We start from the raw sequence: 22469 nt of genomic DNA on the forward strand, positions 1-22469 counted from the left end.
TCTCAGCTGGACAGGGGGGGGGGGTCAACAATGTCAGCTCCTTGCTGCACTGTGGGCAAATGCTCCTGCTGGCCCTAGGTGCCATTTCAAGGTTTTTCTCCACTCCCTTTTTTTGCCTTTTGACTTGCAGACAAGAGGATGAGGGAGAAAGAAGCCAGTTGACTTTGCACCTCCCCTCGCAGTGCCCCTCTGCCTATCAGTTCTCCAAGTATTTTATCCTGCAGCCCAGCAGCAAGGACTCTGGACTAACCCAGTGGCAAGCAGAGGAGAAGTGGAGCAGGTAGGACAGTGCCTTGTCCTCATGGCATCACTGCAGAGCAGCCTGCAGGGAATCAGAGGGCACAGCCAAGGCCCTGCTGCACTGACTCCTGGCAGTCAGGGCACACATGGCAGCATCCCTCAGGCTCAGCAGAGCAGGAACACTGCCTTGCCCCCCAGCAGCATCTTTCCCCAACCCCTGAGAATTTTTGCTCCACTTCTGCTTCTTTTTTCAGTAGCCACTGGGATGGGGACTGTCCTCAGAGCCTTCACTGCTGTGAACAACAGGCACATGGAGGAGGAGGGAGCAACCTCTCCTTCCACTGTTGGAAAAGCAAGGATGCAACTTGTGGCCCAGTCCCCTGGTCCATCCCCTGCTTGTAGGATGCCAGTGAACAAGGTGGGGGAAGTTATGGGACAGGAAAATAAATCTCCTTGGACTTTCTCCCATCAAGTCCCAGCTTGATCCAGAGCCATTGGATTGCAGGTACCACGGCCTTTGGACTTTCTTCAGTCTCCAACACAGCAAGATGCTGGAGAAGTGAGTGAGGAAGGGGACTTGGAAGGGGAAGAGGAGCAGGGTGAGAACACTGTATCCTCCAACAGCCCTGGGCAGCTGCTGAGGAATTTCTGTAAATCCCACTGGTCGCTGGAGCTGCTCCAAACTCACCCAAGCCCCAGCAGGTTGTCAGGCATCATAAGTGCCCTGCAAGGGATGCAGAAGTGTCCCACCTCCCCCTCACATGCCCATCACCCTGCCTGGGCTTTCCCCACATTGAGTTTAACTCCTGGGGACTCTGTCACTCCATCACCACCTGCCCAGCCCCTGTGATGCACCCGGCTGCATGTCCTGGCTGAGCTCCATCCTCTGCCGAGGCTCAGCCAAGGCAAGCTGTGCTCTGGGATGCTCAGCACATGCCTTAAACAAATAAAAATAACTGTGACAGAAGATACCAAGTGCCTAATGCCAGCCTCGGCTTAAACACCTCCCCTTTGCAATGCTCCCAAGTCAGCAGGAGCTCACCCGATGACTGTAGGCACCCTGCAGGTCCCCAGCCAGCCACCAAGAGCAGTGTCCCTGCTGGCACAGGACACCCAGGTGCTCTGGCTTCAGCAATAAACAAAGCAAGCCAACAAAACAAAATTAAAAAAAAAAAAAAAAAAAAAAAAAAAGCCAACAATGACCGATTTTTCAAAACTTTAAATATTTTTTTTTTCTCTTTAAAATCTCTGGGGCTCTGTCTCTGTCAAGAGCTGCGCTCTCTCCCTGCAGCATCTGGGTTCCTTCCCCAGTCCTGCCCCAGGCCGTGGGGGCAAGGGAGCAGCACGGTCAGTCAGGAGGAGGGATGGCTGCTCCCCTCCTCGCATCACCGGCACGTGTGGATTTCCACCATCCGATGGCAGGGTTTGCACTTGACAGAGCAACACCAGTGGAATTTGCAGCTGCACCTTTCCACCACCTCCACCTCGTCCGTGTGAAAGCCGCGGCCGCAGCACATCAGCTCGCAGCCATCGATGGCCTTGGAGGTTTTGTTGCACTGCCTCCCGCTGGTGCCCAGCACCCCGTTCTTCAGGTCGTGGTCACAGAAATCAGGGCTGGAGTCCAGGTAGACGAGGTCCTCATCCGTGTGGGGCTTGAACTGAGAGTTTTTGGGCACCAGGACCTTGGTGGAGCCGATCTCGCTCTGCTCGACCTCGGTGGCGCCGTCGAATTTCTCCTTCAGGATGTTGCCCACTTTGCGGAAGGGGGGCATGGCTTTCCAGCAGGTCTTGAACTCGCAGGAGCCGGACACGCCGTGGCACTTGCATTCCACCCGCATGTTGTTGAGGATGGCCTGGAGGAACAGACACAGGAAACGAGGCGGGAGGCTCCCCTCAGGATGGACGCAGCGAGGAGGGTGCCGCGGGTGGGAGCGGGAAGGGCCGTGCAGTGATATTCGGGTGTTGATGGGATCAAAGGAAGCCAAAGAGGCTCAAGCTGTGGCTGTGGAACCCAGCTGGGATGCTGCTGGGAAGCGGTGAGGGAAAACTAACGCAACCAATATGGTTGGTAAACAAGCTGCTGCTTTATTGCGCAGTACCTTTCACTTATATAGTGTTTCTGTGACCACACCCTGGCCACCACACAACAACACAAGGTTTTATTGGACACCCGGGGTGTTTACCTGTAGCACAGCAAATCCCTGGTGCAGGCAGCACAGCAGTATGGGCCGATCTAATTGGCCCCTCAAACGTGGGGTCGGGCACGGCAAAAGGGGTCACACCCCCTACCTTTTTGGGAACATTCGGGAACATTTGGGAACATTCTCCAACATTCTCCAACAGGATGCACCCGAGCTGCCCAGGTTTCCCCCTCACCATTACCTTCCTGCCTGCCTCGTTGTTGTGGAGGTTCATTAATGCTCTGTTGGAAGAAGCCCCTTTGCTCCTCTCCCGGACGTCAACAAAGGACTGTGAGAACGCCACGCCGTAGGCGATGTTATCGGAGCAGCCCGACCACTGGAAGCCTAAGGCAGAGAGCATGGATGAGCCAGGTGACAGCCACTGCCCAGCCTCTCCAGCCCTGCTCTTGCCAAAATACACTTGGCACCCCCCCCAGGTCTCTGTTTGGCTGGGCTGGGCTGCCCGGGGCAGTGGGGAGGCTGGAGGGGGGAAACGTGGACAGATGAGAACAGTCAGACTTTGGAATGGTCTCCCAGGGGAAGTGGTGGATTCCTCCACTTTTGAAAGTTTGAAGTCTCAGCTTGAGAGGACGCTGAGGCATCTCATATAAACAGTATTTTATATTGTTTATATATATAAATATGTATATATATGGATCAGGTGATCCTTGAGGTCCCTTCCAACCTGACATCCCAGGATTCGGATGCTTTCCGTGCCACATGGGCGATGCGCTCACGTGGACTAACAGGAGGGGGTTTGGTTTTTTCTTTTTTGGTTTTTTTTTTTGGTTTTTTTGCTTGAGTGGGCATTCCCATGCCTGTCCCACCCAGCACCCCTGCTCAGCTGCCCTGTCCCACCCCCTGCCCCCTGCTTACCCTGCGGGCTGCCCCCCTGCACCGTGCGGTCACAGCCGCACTTGTCCAGCTCTCCGCTGCTGCAGGCTCGGGTCACTGCAAAGGCCACCCCTGCCGAAGAGATGGCATAGACAAAGGCTGCCTCCCGGGTCCCTGCAACAGCACAAACCATGGTGGGAAACAGGGCAAGGCTGAGAGGGCTCTCTGGAGGGGCTGCAGCCCCCTCGGCGGGCCATTGCGTGGGGCTCTGCTCCTCGTCCCTCCTCGCCCTGGTGTTGCACGTGGAGCCCCTTGAAAAGCTGGTGTGAAAAGTGTCTCTGGGCAAAACGTGCTGGGCAGAGCTCTGAAGTCAAGGCCTTTGCTCCAGCTCTTCCTCCCAAGCTGGGGGACTTCACACACCCACCCTCCCCACTCCCAGGGATGCTGCTGGCTTTGGCTAAGCCTGCACCAGTCTCAGCAGAGCCACCTCAGCACTGGGAGTGTCTGCAGCACTGGGAGACCTGAAGTGCAAGAGTGAAGGATCAGGGAGCTGCTCTGCAAGGTTGGAAACATGAAAGGGACAGAAAAGTGATCATCACCTGGCAATGAGGGAGATGAAACTCTCTACAACTCCCTGAAAGGAGGTTGGAGCCAAGGGGGGGGTCTCATCTCCCAAGTAGCTACCAGTAAGACAAGAAGCCATGGGCTTCAGCTCTGCCAGGGGAGGGTTAGGTTAGATATTAGGTTGGATATTAGGAAAAAATTCCTTACAGAGAGGGTGATCAGACATTGGAATGGGCTGCCCAGGGAAGGGGTGGATTCTCCATCCCTGGAGATATTTCAAAAGAGCCTGGATGTGGCACTCAGTGCCATGGGCTGGGAACCACGGGGGGAGTGGATCAAGGGTTGGACTTGATGAGCTCTGAGGTCCTTTCCAACCCAAATGATTCTGGGATTCTGTGAAAAGGATGAACTGCCAATGTGGGAAGAGCTGTTCTGCCAGGGGGGGGTTGGCATTTGGGGCAGCCCCGTGCTAGGGGTGAGGGTTACAGGGGAGCAGACATCACCCTGCCTCCTCAGGCAGATGGAAAGCAGCTACTCTGGTGGTCACAGCCCAGACTTTGGTGGCCAATGTGGGAAGATGATATGGAGAAACTGTCTTGTCTGGTGCTTGCAGGGCACCTCTGCCATGAAATCCCTCCTGCATCCACAATAATTGTCTGCTTTCCACATCCAGGACCATACCCAGCTGCAGATCCTCACCAGCCTCTCACACAGGGTCCTGTAGCTCCCAGCACGTCCCAAACCACCCTGCAAAACCCCACCCTGCTCCCAAAGTGGAGAAAAAAACCCCACTGGTCCCCAGCCTTCAGCCCCTGCCCAAATCTTGTGTCTGCCTATCTCCTGCCACAAGGTTAGGAAGAGCTTGTTTATGAAAGTTGGGACATTCCTGGGCAGAAAAGGGCAGTCTGTGTCCCACAGGATGCAGATTCTGTCTGCCAGGGGGGAGTTGGCATTTGGGGCAGCCCCGTGCTAGGGGTGAAGGTGACAGGGGAGCAGACATCACCCTGGCTCCTCAGGCAGATGGAAAGCAGCTACTCTGGTGGTCACAGCCCAGACTTTGGTGGCCAATCTGTAACCTGGGCTGGGCAGCAGAGGCTGGGGAGGACCCAGCCAGCACCCAGACTGAACCAGCTCCAAGTTAATCGAGGTTAATAGTAGGATCGTGTTAGTTGGGTTTGTGCTGTGGCTGCCTAAAAAAGAGAAGACTTTTAGTTTCTGGTATTTCTGGTATTTCCAGTCCCTGAACCTTCACAAGGAGAGATCTTCACCCCTGTGTGAGGGGAGGAAAGCCAAATGAGGAGTGGGGGTGGGGAAGGATTGGGTCTGTGGGTCCTGGAATGAGAAGCAATGGGAAGCATCAGAGATTCAAGTAACATCTGAGGGGAGGCCAAGGGCCACTTCAGTGGTCTACCAGGGGTTGCAGAGGGGCTTTTTCCTCTGTTTTCTCACCCTGATGCTCTGGGTCCTTGTTTGCTTTCATCACAGCCCTGTGTCTCTGGGATGGGTCAGAAGGGCTGGGGGCTGCCCTAGCCAGAAAGCCCCTGCTGGGTGATGATGGGGGGTGATGGTGGGTGCTGGGGGGTGGTGGTGATGTCCTCCCAAGGTCCTGTGCTGCTGGTTTTACTCGCAGTGAGCAGCAGAGGGCTGTCCTCAGGGCTGGCCCACAGACAGCTCTGCTGGAGAGCATCCTGCCAGTCCAGCCCCAGTCACCCTGCTGCAGCTGCAGCTTTGTGGAGTGGAGATCCTGGGCTTGATGGGGCAGGGATGAGAGCACAGGGGGACTGAAAGGCCCTTCTGGATCTTGTCGTGTCCTTCTAATGGGAGCTGGAGGAAAAAAAGGCTCCTGGGAGGCCCAATAGGGACCTTACAGGAAGGCTGGAGAGGGACTCTTTGCAAGAGGCTGGAGTGACAGGATGAGGGGCAATGGTTTTAAATTAGAGGAGGTTTAGACTGGTTGTTAGGAGAAAGTTCTGTACCATGGAAGTGGTGGAAAAATGGAAGAGGCTGCCCAGGGAGGTGGTTGAAGCCTCATCCCTGGAGATATTCACGGTGAGGCTTGAGGAGGCTCTGAGAATCCTGATCTAAATGAGGGTGTCCCTGCTGTCTGCAGGGGGGTTGGACTGGGTGAGCTTTAGAGGTCCCTTCCAACTCAAATTATTCTATGATTCTAATAGGTCTGGACTCTCTGGATCCCCCAGGCTGGTGCTTCCATCCTGGTCGTGAAAAGCTTTGGGTGAGGAAGCACCCAGCAGCTGACAAACTGCAAAGATCTGGATGTGCAGCCAGAGGAGCCCCAGGAAGACCCAACACTGCTTCATTTCCTACTGCCTCGGGGGCAGCCCCCAGAACTGCTTGTGGTAGCCACCCCCTTGCCACAGCAGCACCCAGACACGTGTCCCCACGGCTCACCTTGTGTGACCACCTTGCCAAAGACAGGCAGGGTGTCCAGCGTGGAGCAGTTCCAGCGCCGGTTGCGGAACTGGTACTGGCACTCCTCGATGGCCAGCTGGGCCCCACGCCTCACCGAGTCCATCACTTCCAGGTTCCTCTTGCACATCTGCACCTGGCGTTGGATCAAGCCCTTCAGCTTCTCACAGGTCTCCTCCTCAGAGATGCTCCCCACCGAGGACAGCTTTGCCAGGTACCTGCAACGACAGCCGGTGCACCCGGTTAGGAGGCGAGGGCTGGGGGAGCAGGAGGAACCCCTGTTCAGCTGGGACCCCCTGCACCACAGCCAGCGAGGATGCTTGGCCTCATCCCCTCCAGAGCTGAGACCTGGTACCCATCTCAGGGTCAAATTAAACCTGCCTACTGCACGGGATGCATTTTTGGCTGTCGGAGAGCGAGACCGAGCAAAACAATCCTCTCTTTTCAGCCCAGCCTCCTCTCTCTTGGGGAGCCCGGCTGCTGGCTCCCCTTTGCCTCTGTTGCCTGCAAGGGAGATATTTTCAGTGTTGTCTGAATGTGCCTGGTCAGGTCTCCGGAGTACCAGCACATCCAAGTGCTACTAGGAAAAGCCAGAGGTCCCTGAAGTCAGCCAAAACAAGCAGGACAGGCGCTTGGCTGCCAGCTCCAGCTGCCACAGCATGGCTGTGTGTTCACCACTGACAAACACTGCCCTCCAAACCACTTCCCTTCTGGAGCCTGCTTTTAGCTCCCCCAGCCCCCAGCAGGCAGGGATGGCCTCTGGGACCTGCCAGGTTTCCTGTCACTTGGGATCCAAGCAGGGCACGAAGTGGAGAGGACAAAGTCAGGAGACTGGGGTGGGCAAAACTGGACATGCTGGTCACCTCCTCCACCAGCTCAAACCATGAACATGGGCCAGGAGGTCTTGGAGGTGACCACGTGCTCTGCTTTCCACCACTGCATCCTCAGCAGGAGGAGTCTAAGAGCTGCTTTTGAGGGACTGGAGGGAGAGGGGAGCTGCCCCTTTTGGAGCAAGTACCATGTGAGCTCTTGGCAGCTCCCCATGGCCACCACGGTCCCCCCTTGCACATCCCAGTAACCCAATCCATGATGATCTCTGTGTGTGTGGGTGCTCAGCTCCATCCTGCCCAGCCTTTGGGGTTCTGAGATAGAGCAGCACAGCTCAGTCAGGCTGTTGGATAACCCCAGATTCTGGCACGTGTCTTGCTGAACCTCCCTCCCTCCTGTGGCTGCTGGTACCCACTTGAAGTGACACTGCCACTGGTGGAGCCCTGTCTGCCATGGGGCAGGGATCCCCTCCTGCACTGGAGAGGCAAAACTGATGTCTGCACCAAAATTTCATCTCCTCAGGAATCACCAGCCTCAGCTCACATTGCTGCCTCATCTGCACCAAGAGATGTGAACACTGAGCAAAAAGCTTTTTGGAAACCTCATTCCTTGACTCTGCATTTCCCAGCCCTACAGAGATTGTGGGGTTTTTTTTTTTTTTTTGTTTTATTTTTGTTTGCTTGGTTTTTTTTTCCTCCTCCTCCTGAGTTGCAACATCCTGCTAAGGATTTTTCCTTTGAAGCCCTGCTTGCCTCCGAGAAGTGACTGTGCAGAAGTGGCTCCTGCTCCCTGCCTGTTCCCATGTATCCTACGAGCCAGATTTGCTGACTTCAGCCACAAAATCGAGTTGTCACAGCCTCTTCCTCCCATTAGCCCTGCCAGTCTGCCACAGGAAGAGAGAACGGGATTTTCTCTTCTGTGCATCAGCAGAATTATTCCCCAGCTTGGTTTCAGGCTTCCAACTGGGAGAGCTGGAGGAGACGGTGAGAAAGCTGGCAGGGCTGGCAGTGTCTGTGGGGAGTCTGCATGGCTGGCTGTCAAAAACATTCAGCTTTCCTTGTGCCTGGAGAACACTGGATGCAATGCCTCTGGACTCTGGGGAAGGGGCAGGCTGCTGGGATTTCAGAGCCAAGTTTGGGTTTTTTTTCTGGCCAGCATCTTTCTGCTTCTCCAAGGGCAGAGCTCTGCTTGCAGAGGACCAGATGCCTGGCTCCCTGCTGGCTTGGAAACCCTCCCGTGGCCAAACCCAGGGCTCTCACCTTTCTGCTGGTCCCCACACCATGCAGGGAGCATCCCTGCAGCCCCAGGTACAGGGGTGACAATTGCTGCTCTCACATCTCACTGCACTCAGCCGACCAGGACTGAGGCAGCAAACCACCCACGTTTTTTTTTTTGAAGATGGTTGATGATGAGCAAGGCCAGGGTGACCATGAGAGCCGTGTGTCCCCCCCCTGTTGAGCCCTAATTTCAGTCTGGGCAGAGGGGAGCTGACACCCAGCAGGGTGGTGAGACTCATCCCAAAACACTGGGGTTTGGTTAATCATGTTTTGTGCCTGAAAGCCAAGCAAACCAGATGCTGCCTCCAGTACTGACCACTTGTGCTGATTTGGCTTTTCCCCTCCTCCTGCAACTTAAGCAGCTTCCAACCTACCAGGGAACGAGCTGGTCCTGCCAGGGAGTCAGCAGTGCCCATTGCAGGCACCTTGGCAGGAGAGGGATGTGCAGCAGCCACGTGCCCACCAGCTCTGCTCAGCGTGGGGTCACCACCTCCTCTTCTCATACATTTCCCAGTTTGGGTTTCTCCAGGGAATGGAGAGTTAAAACTCAAAGCACACTTGAATAAAAGTGTGACAAAAGCCTTTCAAGTCTTTCCAAGCAGATGCACCTGATAAGAGGCCTCCCCAAGATACATTTAGTGCTGTTTGGGATGATAAAACAAAGGCCAAGGATGCTTCAAAGATAGGTACAGCTCTCCAAGAACAGGTCTGGTAATTTGTTTTGTAAGACAGGCAAATAAGATGAAGCTCTCCAGAACAGGGCTCTGGCCTCCTTCCCCATGACAGCTCCTCTGGGTGCCATCATCCTTCCTCATCCCATGCATCTTTGCTTCTCCCCAGGGATGGAGCCTTAAGCTGCCGTGGCCCCATCAGACTTGCAGCATCCTTCCAGTTTCCTGTACCCTGGGAGCACCATCTCTGCTTTCCAAAAAAAGGTATTTTTTGGTGGGGGCAGGCTGCCACCCTGCTGACTGAAACAGAAGGGATCCAGAGGTTGAGTCCAGGATGCAAGGAAGGACTTTTGTCAAATATAGGGCAGCTCTGAGGCTTTCACGTGGCATTTTCTCCACACCATATCCAGGGGCATTGACCAGGAACACCTCACCTCTTTTCACCTCTCTGAGGGAGCTGAAGGGGGAGATAAGAGCTGGGAAATGTGCTTTGCCCTCCCCAGCACTCCAAGATGGTTCTGTGCTGCAGTTCACAGAATGTTTCTCAAGGAGGGGAGCCCAAGAAAGGTACCAAACCCATCCCCAGCATCCCATGGTCATCCAGGAAACCCAGCTGTGGCACAGGGGCTGCTCATTAATGAGCATCTTCAGCCAAACTTTGTTTTCCAGGGTTGAGGTGCTAGAAACCACAGAAAAAGCCTTTGTTTCCCACCCCCCCCCAGAACCAGACAGGCACAGCAGGAGGAAATACAACAGGTCCTGCCCTCTGCAAGGTGCAGATCTCCATCCTCAGATCACATCCTGATGGCTCTGTGGAGCTCTAGGTCATGAAACAGCCCTGCTTGTGGCAACAAGCCCAAAGAAGGGCTTTTCTTCTTTCTCCAAGATTGGGAAAAGAATTTTATGAGGGGTCAGTTGCTGCCCATGCTGATTGTTCACGTGTTATCTTCTTGCTTGGCATTTATGCCAAGTCAATCACAGCCAATCACAGAACAAGCTCCCTTTTAACAGAAGTCACTGATTTAACACAAAGCTGATGGAAAGCCCTTCCTTTTTTTTTTTTTTCCTTTTTTTTCCATCTACAGATGAAGATTGAAGCCCCATAAATTAAGCAGCTGCCATGGATCCACCCTGCAAATGAGGAAAGCTCAAACAGAGAGAGCTTTTAAAAGGAGGAGAAAAAGCCCTGATGAAATAAAAGTGATGGTAACAGTTTCAGGAGGAACAAGAAGACAGCCACAGTGGTTGGCAGATGGAGCCAGGAGAAAGAAGGGAATTCCCTGCCATGGAAAAGTGTGGAAATTTGAGTCATTGACAAATTCCCAATCCAGGTCAGGGAGGATAGGATGGAGAAGCTGTCTTGAGAAAGCAGAAATCTCTGGTGCTTCTTTTATTCAAACAAGTGAGTTCCAAGTGTGAGAAATCTTTATATTGTCTCATTTGGCAAATATTTTCATAAAGATGGTAACAGCCAGACCCAGGCCCGTGGTACCACGGATACATCACTCAGAGATGCTGGGAAGTCAGATGTCACCTGCAAACACCCAGCCTGCCTGGGACACCTGCCTGGCCAGGGGAATAAAAGCCTGGTTGAAGTCTTGGATTGTGAAAAGGCTCCTCTTGGAGCATCAGCCTTTGCACCTCCCCTCATGAACCAGCAAAGTCAGATCTGCAGCACATCTCTGCCTCTTGTAGCTGGACACACGGTCAGTCAGTGACTCAGGGTTGGACTTGGGATTGAGACTGTCTTGTGCAGAGAGGTTTCCTCTGAGGAAGAAGAAAGGGCTTGTTTAGGATGGAAAAAAACCCTACAAATGCCTGGAGATGGACAGAGAGATGCACGTGAAGAGAACCAAGTCCTGAGTGGGCACCACAAGGAGCCATCACCTTTTCTTCTTTGCCTTTTCCTCTCCACCAAGCAGAGAGTAGCCACGGGGAGCCATCCCAGGGCTGGCAGCTCACAGGATGCTCTAGATGGAGCAGAGAGACCCCTTGCTGTCTTGCAGAGCCCTGGGCTTAGCACCCCTTTACCTGTGCCAGCGTGGCCAGGCTTGTGGGTACCACCCACCCACTGGCATGGCTCAGCCCTGCCAACCTGGCCATGTTCTGAGCAGGATCTGCTGGAGACCTGCAACCTGCAAGGTTGTCTTTATCCAGCTGGCAGCTCTGCAGCAGGACATGTCCCTGATAAGAGACCAAGCAGCCCTCTCCTGGCACTGGACATCCTGCCTTTTCCTTCCAAGTGTAAACTACGAATTCCCAAAGTCACCATCTGAGAGCCTGTCTGGTTTCTCCCTGGAAAAAAAAGCAGCTCCCTGGCTCAGCCTTTTCTGTCCCAGCTACTGCACTTTTCATCCCTTGGCTGAAACCAAGCTTTTCACCCCCTAATCTCTACCTCCAATTAACACCTGCCCAAACAAACAGCCTCCCAGGAGCAGGCATTGCCATGCTCCCCATTACCTGCTTACAGACCCTGAGCTTGGAGGTGACCCCACAGCTCAAATATTGCCCCTGCACACCCCAGCCCCTGCCCTTACACCATACAGTGCCTGGGATGTGCTCCTAGTGAGCACACAAGCAGTGGTGGTGACCAACCTGCCCCATCACGAGCCTCTGGGGACAGCCAGGTGGCCCAGCTCCTGGTCTTGAGCTCGTGCTGCTGCTTGGCTTTCTGAGCATCCAGGGGAAAAAAAAAAAAAAAATCTTCATTTTGTGATGGGGAAAGCCCAGGATGGAAACTGGGAAGACCCCCAGGACCAACACCCAGTTTTGGAAATCTGCTTGGGATGTGTAGGAAACATCCTTGACTCCATCTCCCTTTAGAAGGCAAGAGAAGCTACTCCTGGGCTCAGCCACAACAGGAGCACCTTCTTGCAAGAGGAGGCAAGTGCAGGAGCCTGAGCTGGGCTGGGGGGGAATTCCCCTCATCCTTTAGGCTAGAGCTAGCTGGAGAAAGTCTGAGTTTTTAGTTTTGAACAGACTTTGCAGCTCCGTGGCAGGATTAGTTCCATCTTGCCCAACTTGCAACAGACCCCAGGCTGCTTTCCACCAGCCAAGATACTCAATTAATTTTTTCCCCAATTAATTTCAGGAAAGCACAAATACTGGCTCCTGTTCTGCCAAGTCAGCCAGATCCTGCAGGGCACCCTCCCAGCTGCAAACCTCAGCAGCAGCTCCAGGAGAGCCTGGAGGATGCTACTGGGGGTCACCCACAGGCACGGGGCTGGAGCCAAACAAAAGTCACCTCACTTTGTACCCAGAGCAGACTCTGCCACTTGAGCAGCTTGGGATGACTCAGATTTTTGTGGATTCACAAGGCTTTTGAGCTTTAAGAAAAAAAAAAAAAAATAAAAAAAAAAATCACCAAGGATTCTAAGAGCCAGCGTCATTGCACTTGTAAGGAAATATGGAAGAACCTCCTGGAAACTGTTAACCTCCAGGATTACTCAGCAATTTCATCATTTAAGAAAGCCCAAATGAATGGCCTGAATGCATTTTTTCTCCACCCCCAAGGATGAGTTAATTGAGAGGACAGTAGCTCTCAGCAGAGAAACATAAACAGTTTTTTGCTTTAATGCAAAAGTCCAGTTGTGACTCATGGAGCCACAGCAAACCACTGCAAAAAAAAAAAAAAAAAAAAAACCCAAAAAAACAAAAGGAATCTGCTCCTTGCTGCTGCTTGTATTTGGAGCTGATCTGATTCTGCACAGCCTGGAGTGTGGGGTGGGTTTATCTCCCTCATGCTCATCCTCCTCAGAATAAGGCTCTGCTACTACAAGTTGGAGTGCAGCTTTATTTGAGGCTTCCTTAGGAAAAGAGAGAGGTGCCTGTCACTGCTGAGGAGGCTGAAAGCAAGGATTGCTCCCATGCCCTGGCCAGCACAGCCCTGAAATCCTCCTGCCAGACAGGAGCAGAGCTCAGAGAGAAGCCAAACCAGTTGGAATTCCAGCAGCCAGACTGGCAGTGGCCTCTGCAGGATGCAACCCAAAAGCCAGTCTATTTCCACTGCTGGTTTTTGCCAAAAGGGGGCAAGACTTCTGAATAAATAACAATTAATAAGTATTTCCCATGGCTGCTGCTGCTGTCACTCTGCCACCCCGTGCCCTTAAGGAATGGGTGTCCCTGGTTCCATGCACTGACCCTGCAGCATCCCCAGAGCAATGCCCAGGAGCTCAGAAGGGAAAGCTGCTTGTCCAGCACCCAGCAGCCCTCACAGCAAGGAAATTCCCCATCATTTGTCTTGGGGAACCAAAGATCTTGCCCCAAAACTCAAAGCACAGGGAGGGGAGCGGGGCAGGAGCAGCTCTGGAGCAGAGGCAGAATGGCATCCACTGGGAAAAGGGGCTGGTTCCTGGCCAGGTGGAAAGGGAGGGTCACAAGGACAATGTAAGGAATCTTGTATGAAATTAAATAAAGTGAGGCTCAGAGAAAAGTGAGGAAAAAAAAAAAAAAAATCAAGTCTGGTTTTAAAAACAGAGATGCAAGTGATGGACCCAGGCACGCTTCTTCCCAAATCCTCCACATTGCACAATGACCCAAACTGGCACAAAATGAGCATTCAGGCTGCTCTTGCAACATCCCCTCTGCAAAGTGGGCAGGGATAAGCACAGAGAGAGAACCAGGCCTTGCATTTGTGGTGTTCAGATGAGAAGGGGCCAGAGAAACCTGAATTCTTTTTATCCCTCCCTCCCCAGCCCTCCCAACTTGTTCCTATCAGAGAGCAGCTGCTTCTTCATACACTTGCAAGGTTTTCAGGCTTTCCCAGAGTGCTCAGATTCTTTTTTTAAGAAAAGAAAAAAAAAAAAAAAAAAGAAAAAAAGTCCACGGGCTTTTTGAGTTATGGGTTTTTAAAGCCCATCTGTGCTCCTGGCCCTTTAAGCCAAGTCTGAAGCCCAGACGGAAGTTTTAAACCCCTGTAAATAGGGGGTAGAGGGAGCTGCTGGTGGCACACCCTGCTCTGCAGCAGCATAACCACATCTCAAAGTATCCAGTGTACAGAGGGAGAGCCTCCTCCAAAGCCAGTTTTCCTTGCAAGAAAACGGAGAGAGGCTGTAATGATTCCCAGATAGCTTGGCAGCCAGGGGGCTCATCCAGAAAGGACCCTGCCCTGTTATACCCCAAGGCACAGGACTGACTCTCATCACTCAAACCATGAGCCCCAGTGCCACATGCAGTTAGTGGGGGGTTTACATCCACTCCCTGCTTTGCACATCTCCTGGTTCATCTTTCCAGGTGGATTTCCACACCTTCCTCATCCCCCTCCCCTCTCCCCCTACCTCTTCCAAAACAAAGAAATAAATGAATACACGAGGAACTAAACAACTGCTTTCCCCTTACCTCCCACTGAGACCAGAGCCTGGCACTCCCACGCCAGCTTCAGAGAGTTGTTCCTTTGGCTGAAACCCTCCACAAAAACCTCCCCAGCATTGCAATGGTTTTGGACCACTGAGAACATGCTTCCAAATTCAACCACACTGCTGCATGTGTGGGTGCGAGAGCTGATTCAAGCCTGGGAAAAGCAAGTTGCTTTGGAAAGTCACTCAGCTATCTGCCCTGGAAAAAGCACGTCCCTGGATTCCTCCAGAGATAAAGAAGCAACTTGGAGGGACTTTTTACTGGGCACAATCAGCTAAAAGGCACCAACTATTGCCCTGTGTTTAATTTTACAGTTCTGTGCCTGAAGATGCTGGAGGAAAAGCTTTAAAACCCTCCGAGTCTCCAAAGGCAGGAGGAAGAGCAAGGCTGAGGCTTTCAGGAGAAGGGGAAGCAGAGCATTTCTTCAGATTTAGAGAACAGAAGTTTTCTGGATAGAGAAGAGAGAAAGAGATCGGGCTGTTTAATGCAAAGATTTGGCAAAGTTCCTTCCAGCTCAATGGTGGCTACAGCAGGGTGATCCCCCTGATGGACACCCACACCATCTCCCTTTTTCTGTGCCATGGGGTGGCTTAGGGTTCACCATTTGCAGAACTAACACGAGCCCTTCCCTGCAAAGCCAGGCTTAGAGAAACCCTTCAGCTCAGGTGTTGCAAGTGGTGTCTCTCTGTGAAGTGCTGGGGGAAAGCGAGTCTGGACAGGTCGAAAGAAGCTTTTGGGGGGAGGAAAAAAGAAGTCACAACAGAGCTTAATCACTAATCTAGCAGGTTTCTGGAAAAGCAAACTTCAGTGCTCACTGCCACCCCTTGCACACACCTATGTGCACAAGTATGTGCCCGGCGAGGCCGGATCGAGCCCCGAGTGCTGCGCCCACACGCACGAGGCTCCGCGAAGATGAAGGAGGCTTGCTCATTCCTCAAATATCTGATAACTCCTGGGATTCTTCTAACTCTGTTTATTGCCTCCAGCAGCCTTTGTTTCTGATGCGAGAAGACACACAATGGGAATTGTCTTAATCTCGAAGGCAAAGAATAAAAAAGCGCCGAGTGGGGGACGATCCTTTTATCACGACCCCTTTGCAACATCAAAAAAAAGTTGACCCCCTTCCTTTCAAAGGCACTGAAATGGATCTGCTTTTCCTCCCCTCTTGGCAGGAACGAGCCCTCAGCTCTCCCACGGCCGAGCCCCCCCACGCCAACCCCTCTCTTTGCCAGCACGGGTGGCTGCACACAGTTCCCCCCCCCCAAAACCACCCTCAGGCTGCCCTGACACCATCCCAGCTGCCTGCAGCACCAGGGACTGGGGGGTCCCCCCTCTGCCCATCCGTGCTGGGATGCTGGTTGATCCCCCTCATGAGATCCCCCTTTGCCAGGCACTTCTCCATGCCCGTCCTGGTGCTGCTAGGCTCGGGGGACCTGCCACCACCCCATCAGCAGGACATTCCTTCTGCAGGGGAAAAACACTCCCACAGTTCCCAAGATACCTTCACCAGAAGCGTGACAGCTTAAAAGACCACCTTGATAGCTCCTGTGATCCACCCACCACTCGCTGGAGATGCAACGCTCCATCTGGCACAGGAGGAGGGGAGTGTTAACACATCCATCCCAGGAAGCTCCCGATGGATGGGCGAGCACCTTTTCCCACGGGCAGGACGCTTGGAGAAATCTGCTGAGCCGGCACTTTCCCCCAGCATCCTCCAGAACCCACAGCCACCGGGCAGCCCAAGCAAAAGGCTGCAGAGACAGGAGAGGACTCCTGGAGCAGGGATGTGTTTGTGCCCACCTGGGTACAGGTGTTGGGAGAGGCACAACCCCCCAGAACCTTTCACGCTGACGGCCCCGGGGACTCCCTGCCCTTTCCAAAGGAGGCCTGAGGGGGTGATAGGGAGGGTGCCCACGTTCCCAGCCCTGGGTGCAGGCACCGGGAACTAATTAGCTGACAGCAGCCGGTGACACCGGGAGCAGGGAAAGCACCACCTCCCACCAGACGAAATAAATTAAGCAGAACCAGCACCTTCTTTCAAAGTTAGGCGAGAAGGTGCTGTCATGCTCCATCCCCTCTGCCCTGGGGGGGGGTGTCTCCCCAGAAGACAGTCCCACCGCCTTGGCAAACACGCAGGAATTTTCCAGAACGATTTCTGCCCCTGTTTACCTTGCACATTATTACAGTGTTTGTTCAGCAGGTTCCCAATGTCGTCGGGCTCCTCTGCAACGTGCGACAGCCTCCCCGCAGCCGCCCATCCTCCCCCCCCGGCAACGGGGGTCCGAGGATCGGGCAGCCCTGCCCGCCCCAAACCTCCGGGGCCGCCTCGCTCGGCTGCTCCAGCCCTGCCAGACCCTCCACGGGCCCGGTGCCTCCGGACCGGCGCCTCGACAACCCCCCAGCCCTGCTCTGACCTCCTGCCCCCACCTCCGACCCCCTCCCCCCGCGGCGGGGTCGGGACTCGTAACTTCGGCACAGAAAAGGGTGGTGGGGGGGCAGCAAACCAGCTTCTCCCCCGGTACAAGAACGTACCCGAGACTGGGGAGGGTCGGCATCCCCACAAGCCCACCTGCCCGGGGGGCCGGGCTGTGCCCCCCGCCACCACCGGGGAGCCGATGGAGAGGGCAGCCCGATGCCCCGCTGGGTACCGAGCGGCATCGTCGCTGGGGTTCGTCCCGGCCCCGGGCGGCACCTGCTCCACCGCCCCCGGGGGCATCAACAAGTGCCGGCGGCCGCAAACCCCCCCTTGGCCCCGGGGCTACTCACAGCCAGTTGCTGGCGTTGGCCGAGAAGGTGGCGAGGATGATGAGAAGCAAGGAGCGCAGGGAATACTCCGGGCTCATCCTGGAGTGCAGGCGGGGGAGAAAAGCGAGCCGAGCCGAGCCGAGCCAAGCCGAGCCGAGAAGCTGAGCTGAGCCGAGCCGAGCCGAGCCGAGCCGAGCCGAGCTGAGCTGAGCCGAGCCGAGCCGAGCCGAGCCGAGCTGAACCGAGCCGGCGGCGGCAGCCCCCCCGACCCCCCCGGGGCAGCCGCCGCCGCAGGTGGGCGCCGGGCGGGAGCGGCGGCGGGCGCTGCCCGGTGGATGCGCCCGCGGCGGCCGCCGAGCCCGACTGTCAGCTCGGCCGGCCCATCCCGGGATGGAGCGGCGGGCCGGGGGCGGGCCGGGGGCGGGGGCCGCTTCGGCTCCGCCGCTGACTGGGCGGGACCCGCCGCCGGGGACACCCCCGAGGGCGGGACGGCGGCGGGGAGGGCCGGGGTTGGGGGCTCTGGAAGCTCCCCGGGGCCCTGTGCCCACCTACTCGTCGCGCAGACGCTTCTCTGCCACCTGCGGGACCCCCTGGGTGGGGTTGGTGGGTGCTGGGGGGTCGGGGCGTGGGGTGGGAGGAGGGGAGTTTGCTTCCCCCTGGGACTGGAGGGGTAGGTGGAGGCGTCGCGAAGACGGGAGGGGGGTTTTTGATGATTTGGGGGGAAATTTCTACCGGGCTGTGGCACAGCAGAGCCCTCAGGTTGGGGCACGGGGCTGCCGGGGGTCTCCGTGTTGGGGGGGGGCAGCCCAAGCATCGCCTGTCCGTCGGGAGGGATCGCCCGGTTCCCGCTGCTGGAGGTCTCGCAGCAACTGCATAATTTTGGCATTTGGAAATTCAGGAACAAGGAGAGGAGGCTGGAGGATTTCTGCCAGGAGGGAGTAGCGTCTGGGACCGGCGGCTGGGACGGGCTTGTCAAACCTCGTAGTGTGTCCCCAAGGCTGCCCCCCCCTATCCCCAGAGAGCATTTTGCCCCCTGGATTGGGGACATGGGGGATGCCCCTGGGGATGGTGATGCTTGAGCAAGTACCGAGGCTTAAAGTCACCTCTGAAGCTCTTGGGAATTCCAGGAGCTCCCAGCAGCCCAGCTCGACCGCTCAGCCAGGAGATGTGGTGGGGATCTCTGTCTCCTCCCCACTCCACCACGGCCCCACACTCCACGTGGGTACAAATGGCTTAATTTTAAGCCAGGAGTGGCACGAGATGGCTGCTTCGTGTGACATCCAAGATCCCAGGCAGCCAACAACCCCACGCCAAATCTCTTCCTGACAATATTATTATTATTAGTTAGGTCCATTACTAAGACCTCTTGCTACCACCTATAAAATCTTGTCAAGCTGGTTTGGAGCTATTCAAAATTGCCTTTGTCTCTTCAATTCCCTTTTCCTGCTCTTGGTGTAGACAGGATACACTTATTCAGAGCACGGCCGCTTGCTCTGGGCTGCACACATGCCTGTCTGAGTGTATTACACCTACTTTAAAATCTCTGCATTAGTTCCTTGTCAAAGCCAGGATTTAATTTCAAAGTGCTTTGACTTATATCCCAGCTCCTGACAGGCAGCAGCCCACCCTCACCTACTCATTCATCTGGCTTTCACGTCCTCGCCGATTATCCCGGTTGGAAGCGGGATGCTGGCTGCTGTGCTGGGGAATCAGAGGTTGTTGCTGGGAGCCCCGACTGGGTAATTCAGTGCAACTGGAGCTGATTAATCTGGCTCATCATTCGAAACAAAGCCGTGGCCTTCTTCTGGCTTCTAATCACTCAGGGTGTTGAGTGAAGTCGTCAGGAAGGCAAGATCTAATTGAAAGGCTAAGGGGAATGAGAGGTTAGACAGCCATGGCTGGCTGGCCAGAGCCACGTGGGGCCATGGGAATATCATATTTTTAGGCCTCAGATGTGGCATCCCCCCCCCTCCCTTAGGAGAAATACCAGAGAGTTCAACAGGAGCTGGAGGAGTGGGCATGGGCCCAGATTCCTGCCTGCCTGACCAGGGCAGCCCAGCTGGAATGGACACTCGCAGCCTGAGGAGCATCCCTGGCCAAGACACTCCTGGTGCCAGGGCTGACAGGCTGCTGGCAGGCTTGGGGCACCCTGTGGCTCTCAGCTAGGAGGGCAGGTGGGTGGCTGGCAGGAGCTGGAAGATCTCTGAGGTGCCACAGTTTGGTTGTCCTTTTGTCTGGGCTTTGTGTGCTCTGGCTGATAGGAGGCTCCTCTGCCCCATGGTGAACACTCCCAGCACCTGGCTCCAGGTCTGGTTTGATGTCCCTGTGCTAAGGGCAGGTCAGGTGGGGCAGGGAGGTGTTTGGGAAAGCAGTCACTGTGCTCCTCATCCTGACAGCAGCAGTGGATATATCCAGGCACTTGGCTTCAATACCCCTGGAGATGCTTCCCCAAACATCTGCTCCCTCCTTCCTTTTACTTCCCACTTTCTGTTTGCATCACACCTGCCTTGACACTCGATCCTGCCCTGGCTGAGGGGTTATGGAGCTTCTCCACCTCCTCCTGCAGTACCTTCAAGCCCACTCTCTCCAGCCTGGCAGAGGGGAACATCCCAACATTCCCAGCAGGAATGGGTGCAGTGGGATGAATGCCAGGCTGTCCTCAGCAGTCACAGTGTGGGGTGGCATCCCTGGGATGCTCTGGGGCTGGGGCATCCATGGGATGGGAGGCCCATGCCAGAGGGAAGGGGGGTGCAGACACATCTGGAGCGAGTCACCCTGCAGGGAAGTGCTGCCTGAGCTGTCTGCAGAGATGGTGACAGTGGGCAGGGGGGTGGTAATTTTACAGCACCTGTGTTGGAGGAGATGCTGAGTGTAAACAGACCATGGAAATGGGAACTCAGCACGGGGTGGGGGTGTCCCCTGCCCATCTCAAAGACAGCCATGGAACACTGCTCCTTGTACCTCTACAAGCCAGGTCCTCACTCAGAAGTTGCCAGATGGCCACGAAGATTCCAGAGCACAGCTGATGGGGAAGAGGAAGGCTCAGAGCCAGGAGAGCATTTAATCAGGTACCAGGTCTTGGGCACTGCTGCAGAGCATCCTGCAGAGGGGAGCCCCTGCTCTGCCACCCTCTCCTGTCCTTGTCATCCTCGGTGTGTCCTGGGGCTCAGTGCCTGCTGACAGCCCCAGTGCTGCTGGGAGTGGCTTGTGATCGCTGCCCATGTGCTGCTTTCATGAGCAGCAAAACTTCATGAGATAAGAAGAGTCCCTTTGATGTGTAAATAATTCAGTGAACGGGAGGAGGAACAAAATGCTCCCCAGGAGTCTTTCAGAGGCTTGCCCAGGTGCTTCTCTGTTCAAAGGCTGCAGAGAAATCACCACCACCACCTCCCAGGCCAGGAAAAGGTCCCAGCAATGGGAGCAGGAGAGGAGTTTTCAGCTCTGAGACCGATGCTAAGCCAGACTCTGGATTGAAGAGGTGTAAATACAATGACTGGAAAGTAAGTTGAGGCAGGCAGCACTCTTGCTCCATCCCTGGGTCTGAGCAGTGCCATTAGGCACAGACATATTTTACAGATTTGACTTTCTGATGCCCTTGGGGCTACCAAATGAGAGGGAAAGTGGGCCAGGCTGGAATCTGGATGGTGGTCCCAGCTGGGTGATGGGGAGAAGAGCTGGGAGAAAGAGGGAAGCAAAACCCCTGGGTGAATCTGAGGCTGCGGTGGTTGCCGAATAGAAATAAATTCTGTTTTGAACTTAATGGGACGTAAATATGGGACACTTAGCAACAGCACATGTATTAATCCTGCTCTGGAGAAAGGAGAAGCTGTTCTGAGAGCCTCCATGCCAGAAAACACAGGACAATTGTACTCCTTTATAGAAACCTGTGGTTTTTCTGATGAAATTTATTTCAAACTATCCAAACATTTCAGAGCAGTGCGATGGCAGCTCAGAGAAGGTGCTGTCTAGGAGTGCAGTTCCCCAACAGAAGCAGCTTTGCAAGGATGAAAATTGCTCTGACAAAAGAACTGTGTCCGGTGTCTTATAAACAGCAAGTGAGTGGTTGCCATAACCCATGCTCACCTGGCCAGCTAAATACAACACAATGGGCACCACAAAATCAAGCCAGTCCCTTTTTAAGCTGCAACAGGAAACTTTTAGCTCTGTGTGGGTTGCAGGGAACTTCGTCAGGCATGTCCAGGGAGGTGCATTTATTTGTGGGCCTCTCCAGAAACCGCAGGCACAGACGTCCAGTCCCAACACCTCTGCCCTTGCCATCACCTGGAACCTGGTGCCCAGGCTGGAAAAATTCACTCCTCGGGGTTTATTGTCAAAGATGGCACTGGAAAAAATAAAGCTGAGTGGCTTGGGATTAAAGGTCTTTGCTTCTGAGCACACCATGGAGGTTTCCCCGAGAAAAATGAGTGTCCAGGGTGAATTTGTGGGTGCTGAACATGAGGGAACTTCGGAGCATCCCTGAGTATGGTGAATGCTTTCAAACCATAGCATTGTGGAAAGAACCAAGTTTTCCACCAGCCAAATATATTATTTTTCACGGGGCTGTGAATGAATTGGCTCCTGGCTCGTGCTAGCTTCAAAGGAGATTATATCATGATTCCAGCCTCCAGGGTTTAAAATTCATCACAACTGACTTCACCACTCACCTGGGTGCTGTCCAAGCCAAACAGATGGGAGCACTTCTGAAACAAATCCTGGTGGTTACCAGGATTGCAAAGGGGCTTCTAGACTGGAGATTGCCAGGAAAGCTCCAGGCAGGGGTGAACACCTCTGAGCATTCATCATTTGTGGAGGAGCTATCATCACACTCAGCACATGGCAGAGGAGATGCCCTCCAGGTGGTGGTACCTACAGCCAGGTGCTCAGCTGGAGTGATGTCCACACCTCTCTTCCCACGTGTGACTGTTTTAAAAGGAGGTTGTGGGGACTTGCCTTGCTCCAGCTCCCTCCTGGCACCACCCAACCTGTTTTTTCTCTTGCTGGTGTGACTTTGGTCCAGCCAAGTTGCATTCAGCAGGCAGTGGCCAGGCAAACTTCCAGGGGGATGTCACAAGGAATGGGATAAAACAAGGAATCTTTGGTTTGGGATTATCTACATGGTTCCTCACCCATCCCTAGCATTTTACCCTCTGTGCCACCATTCCCTGGCCTGTTTTGTTGGGGACACAAACCCAGAGGAGGAAAGGAATAGAAAAGACAGCTGCTGAGTGGGTTATTGGGCCTACAGATGATGAATAAAATGCTAGTCTTAAAATAGCCTCTAAATCTCAGGTGGGGAGAAAAAAACCTGCACACTGGAGCCTGGATGGAGAGTCCAAGATGCTTTCTGG

The 22469-nt window shown here is 54.5% G+C and overlaps 1 protein-coding gene across 3 annotated transcripts; it reads right to left on the reverse strand.

The window, feature by feature from the left end:
- Positions 1–1445: 1445 nt before the first annotated feature.
- On the reverse strand, positions 1446–17500 carry WNT4 (Wnt family member 4). Of its 3 annotated transcripts, none has more exons than XM_071767192.1 (5): positions 17143–17500; positions 6228–6463; positions 3297–3428; positions 2623–2765; positions 1446–2093 (listed from the first exon to the last, which is right to left on the reverse strand). In XM_071767192.1, the coding sequence occupies exons 1-5, from the start codon at positions 17217–17219 to the stop codon at positions 1626–1628; spliced, it is 1056 nt and encodes a 351-aa protein (XP_071623293.1). In that variant the 5' UTR covers positions 17220–17500; the 3' UTR covers positions 1446–1625. The 3 variants fall into 3 exon arrangements, with proteins under 3 accessions (XP_071623293.1, XP_071623292.1, XP_071623291.1); XM_071767191.1 differs by lacking the exon at positions 17143–17500 and adding an exon at positions 15211–15494 and having other exon boundaries at positions 3297–3386; XM_071767190.1 differs by lacking the exon at positions 17143–17500 and adding an exon at positions 15211–15494.
- Positions 17501–22469: the final 4969 nt, after the last annotated feature.

Source organism: Heliangelus exortis, chromosome 23 (assembly GCF_036169615.1).
Source record: "Heliangelus exortis chromosome 23, bHelExo1.hap1, whole genome shotgun sequence".
NCBI classification, from domain to species: domain Eukaryota; kingdom Metazoa; phylum Chordata; class Aves; order Apodiformes; family Trochilidae; genus Heliangelus; species Heliangelus exortis.

Excerpts from the sequence above, each read along its gene's own strand:
- WNT4 (XM_071767190.1), bottom strand. The coding sequence starts at position 15,479 with ATGTTGCAAAGGGGTCGTGATAAAAGGATCGTCCCCCACTCGGCGCTT. Across the intron at positions 6,464-15,210 it reads GCACATACTTGTGCACATAG|GTACCTGGCAAAGCTGTCCT; the intron begins GTGTGTGCAAGG and ends CTGTCGTTGCAG. Across the intron at positions 2,094-2,622 it reads ACAACGAGGCAGGCAGGAAG|GCCATCCTCAACAACATGCG; the intron begins GTAATGGTGAGG and ends CTGTTCCTCCAG.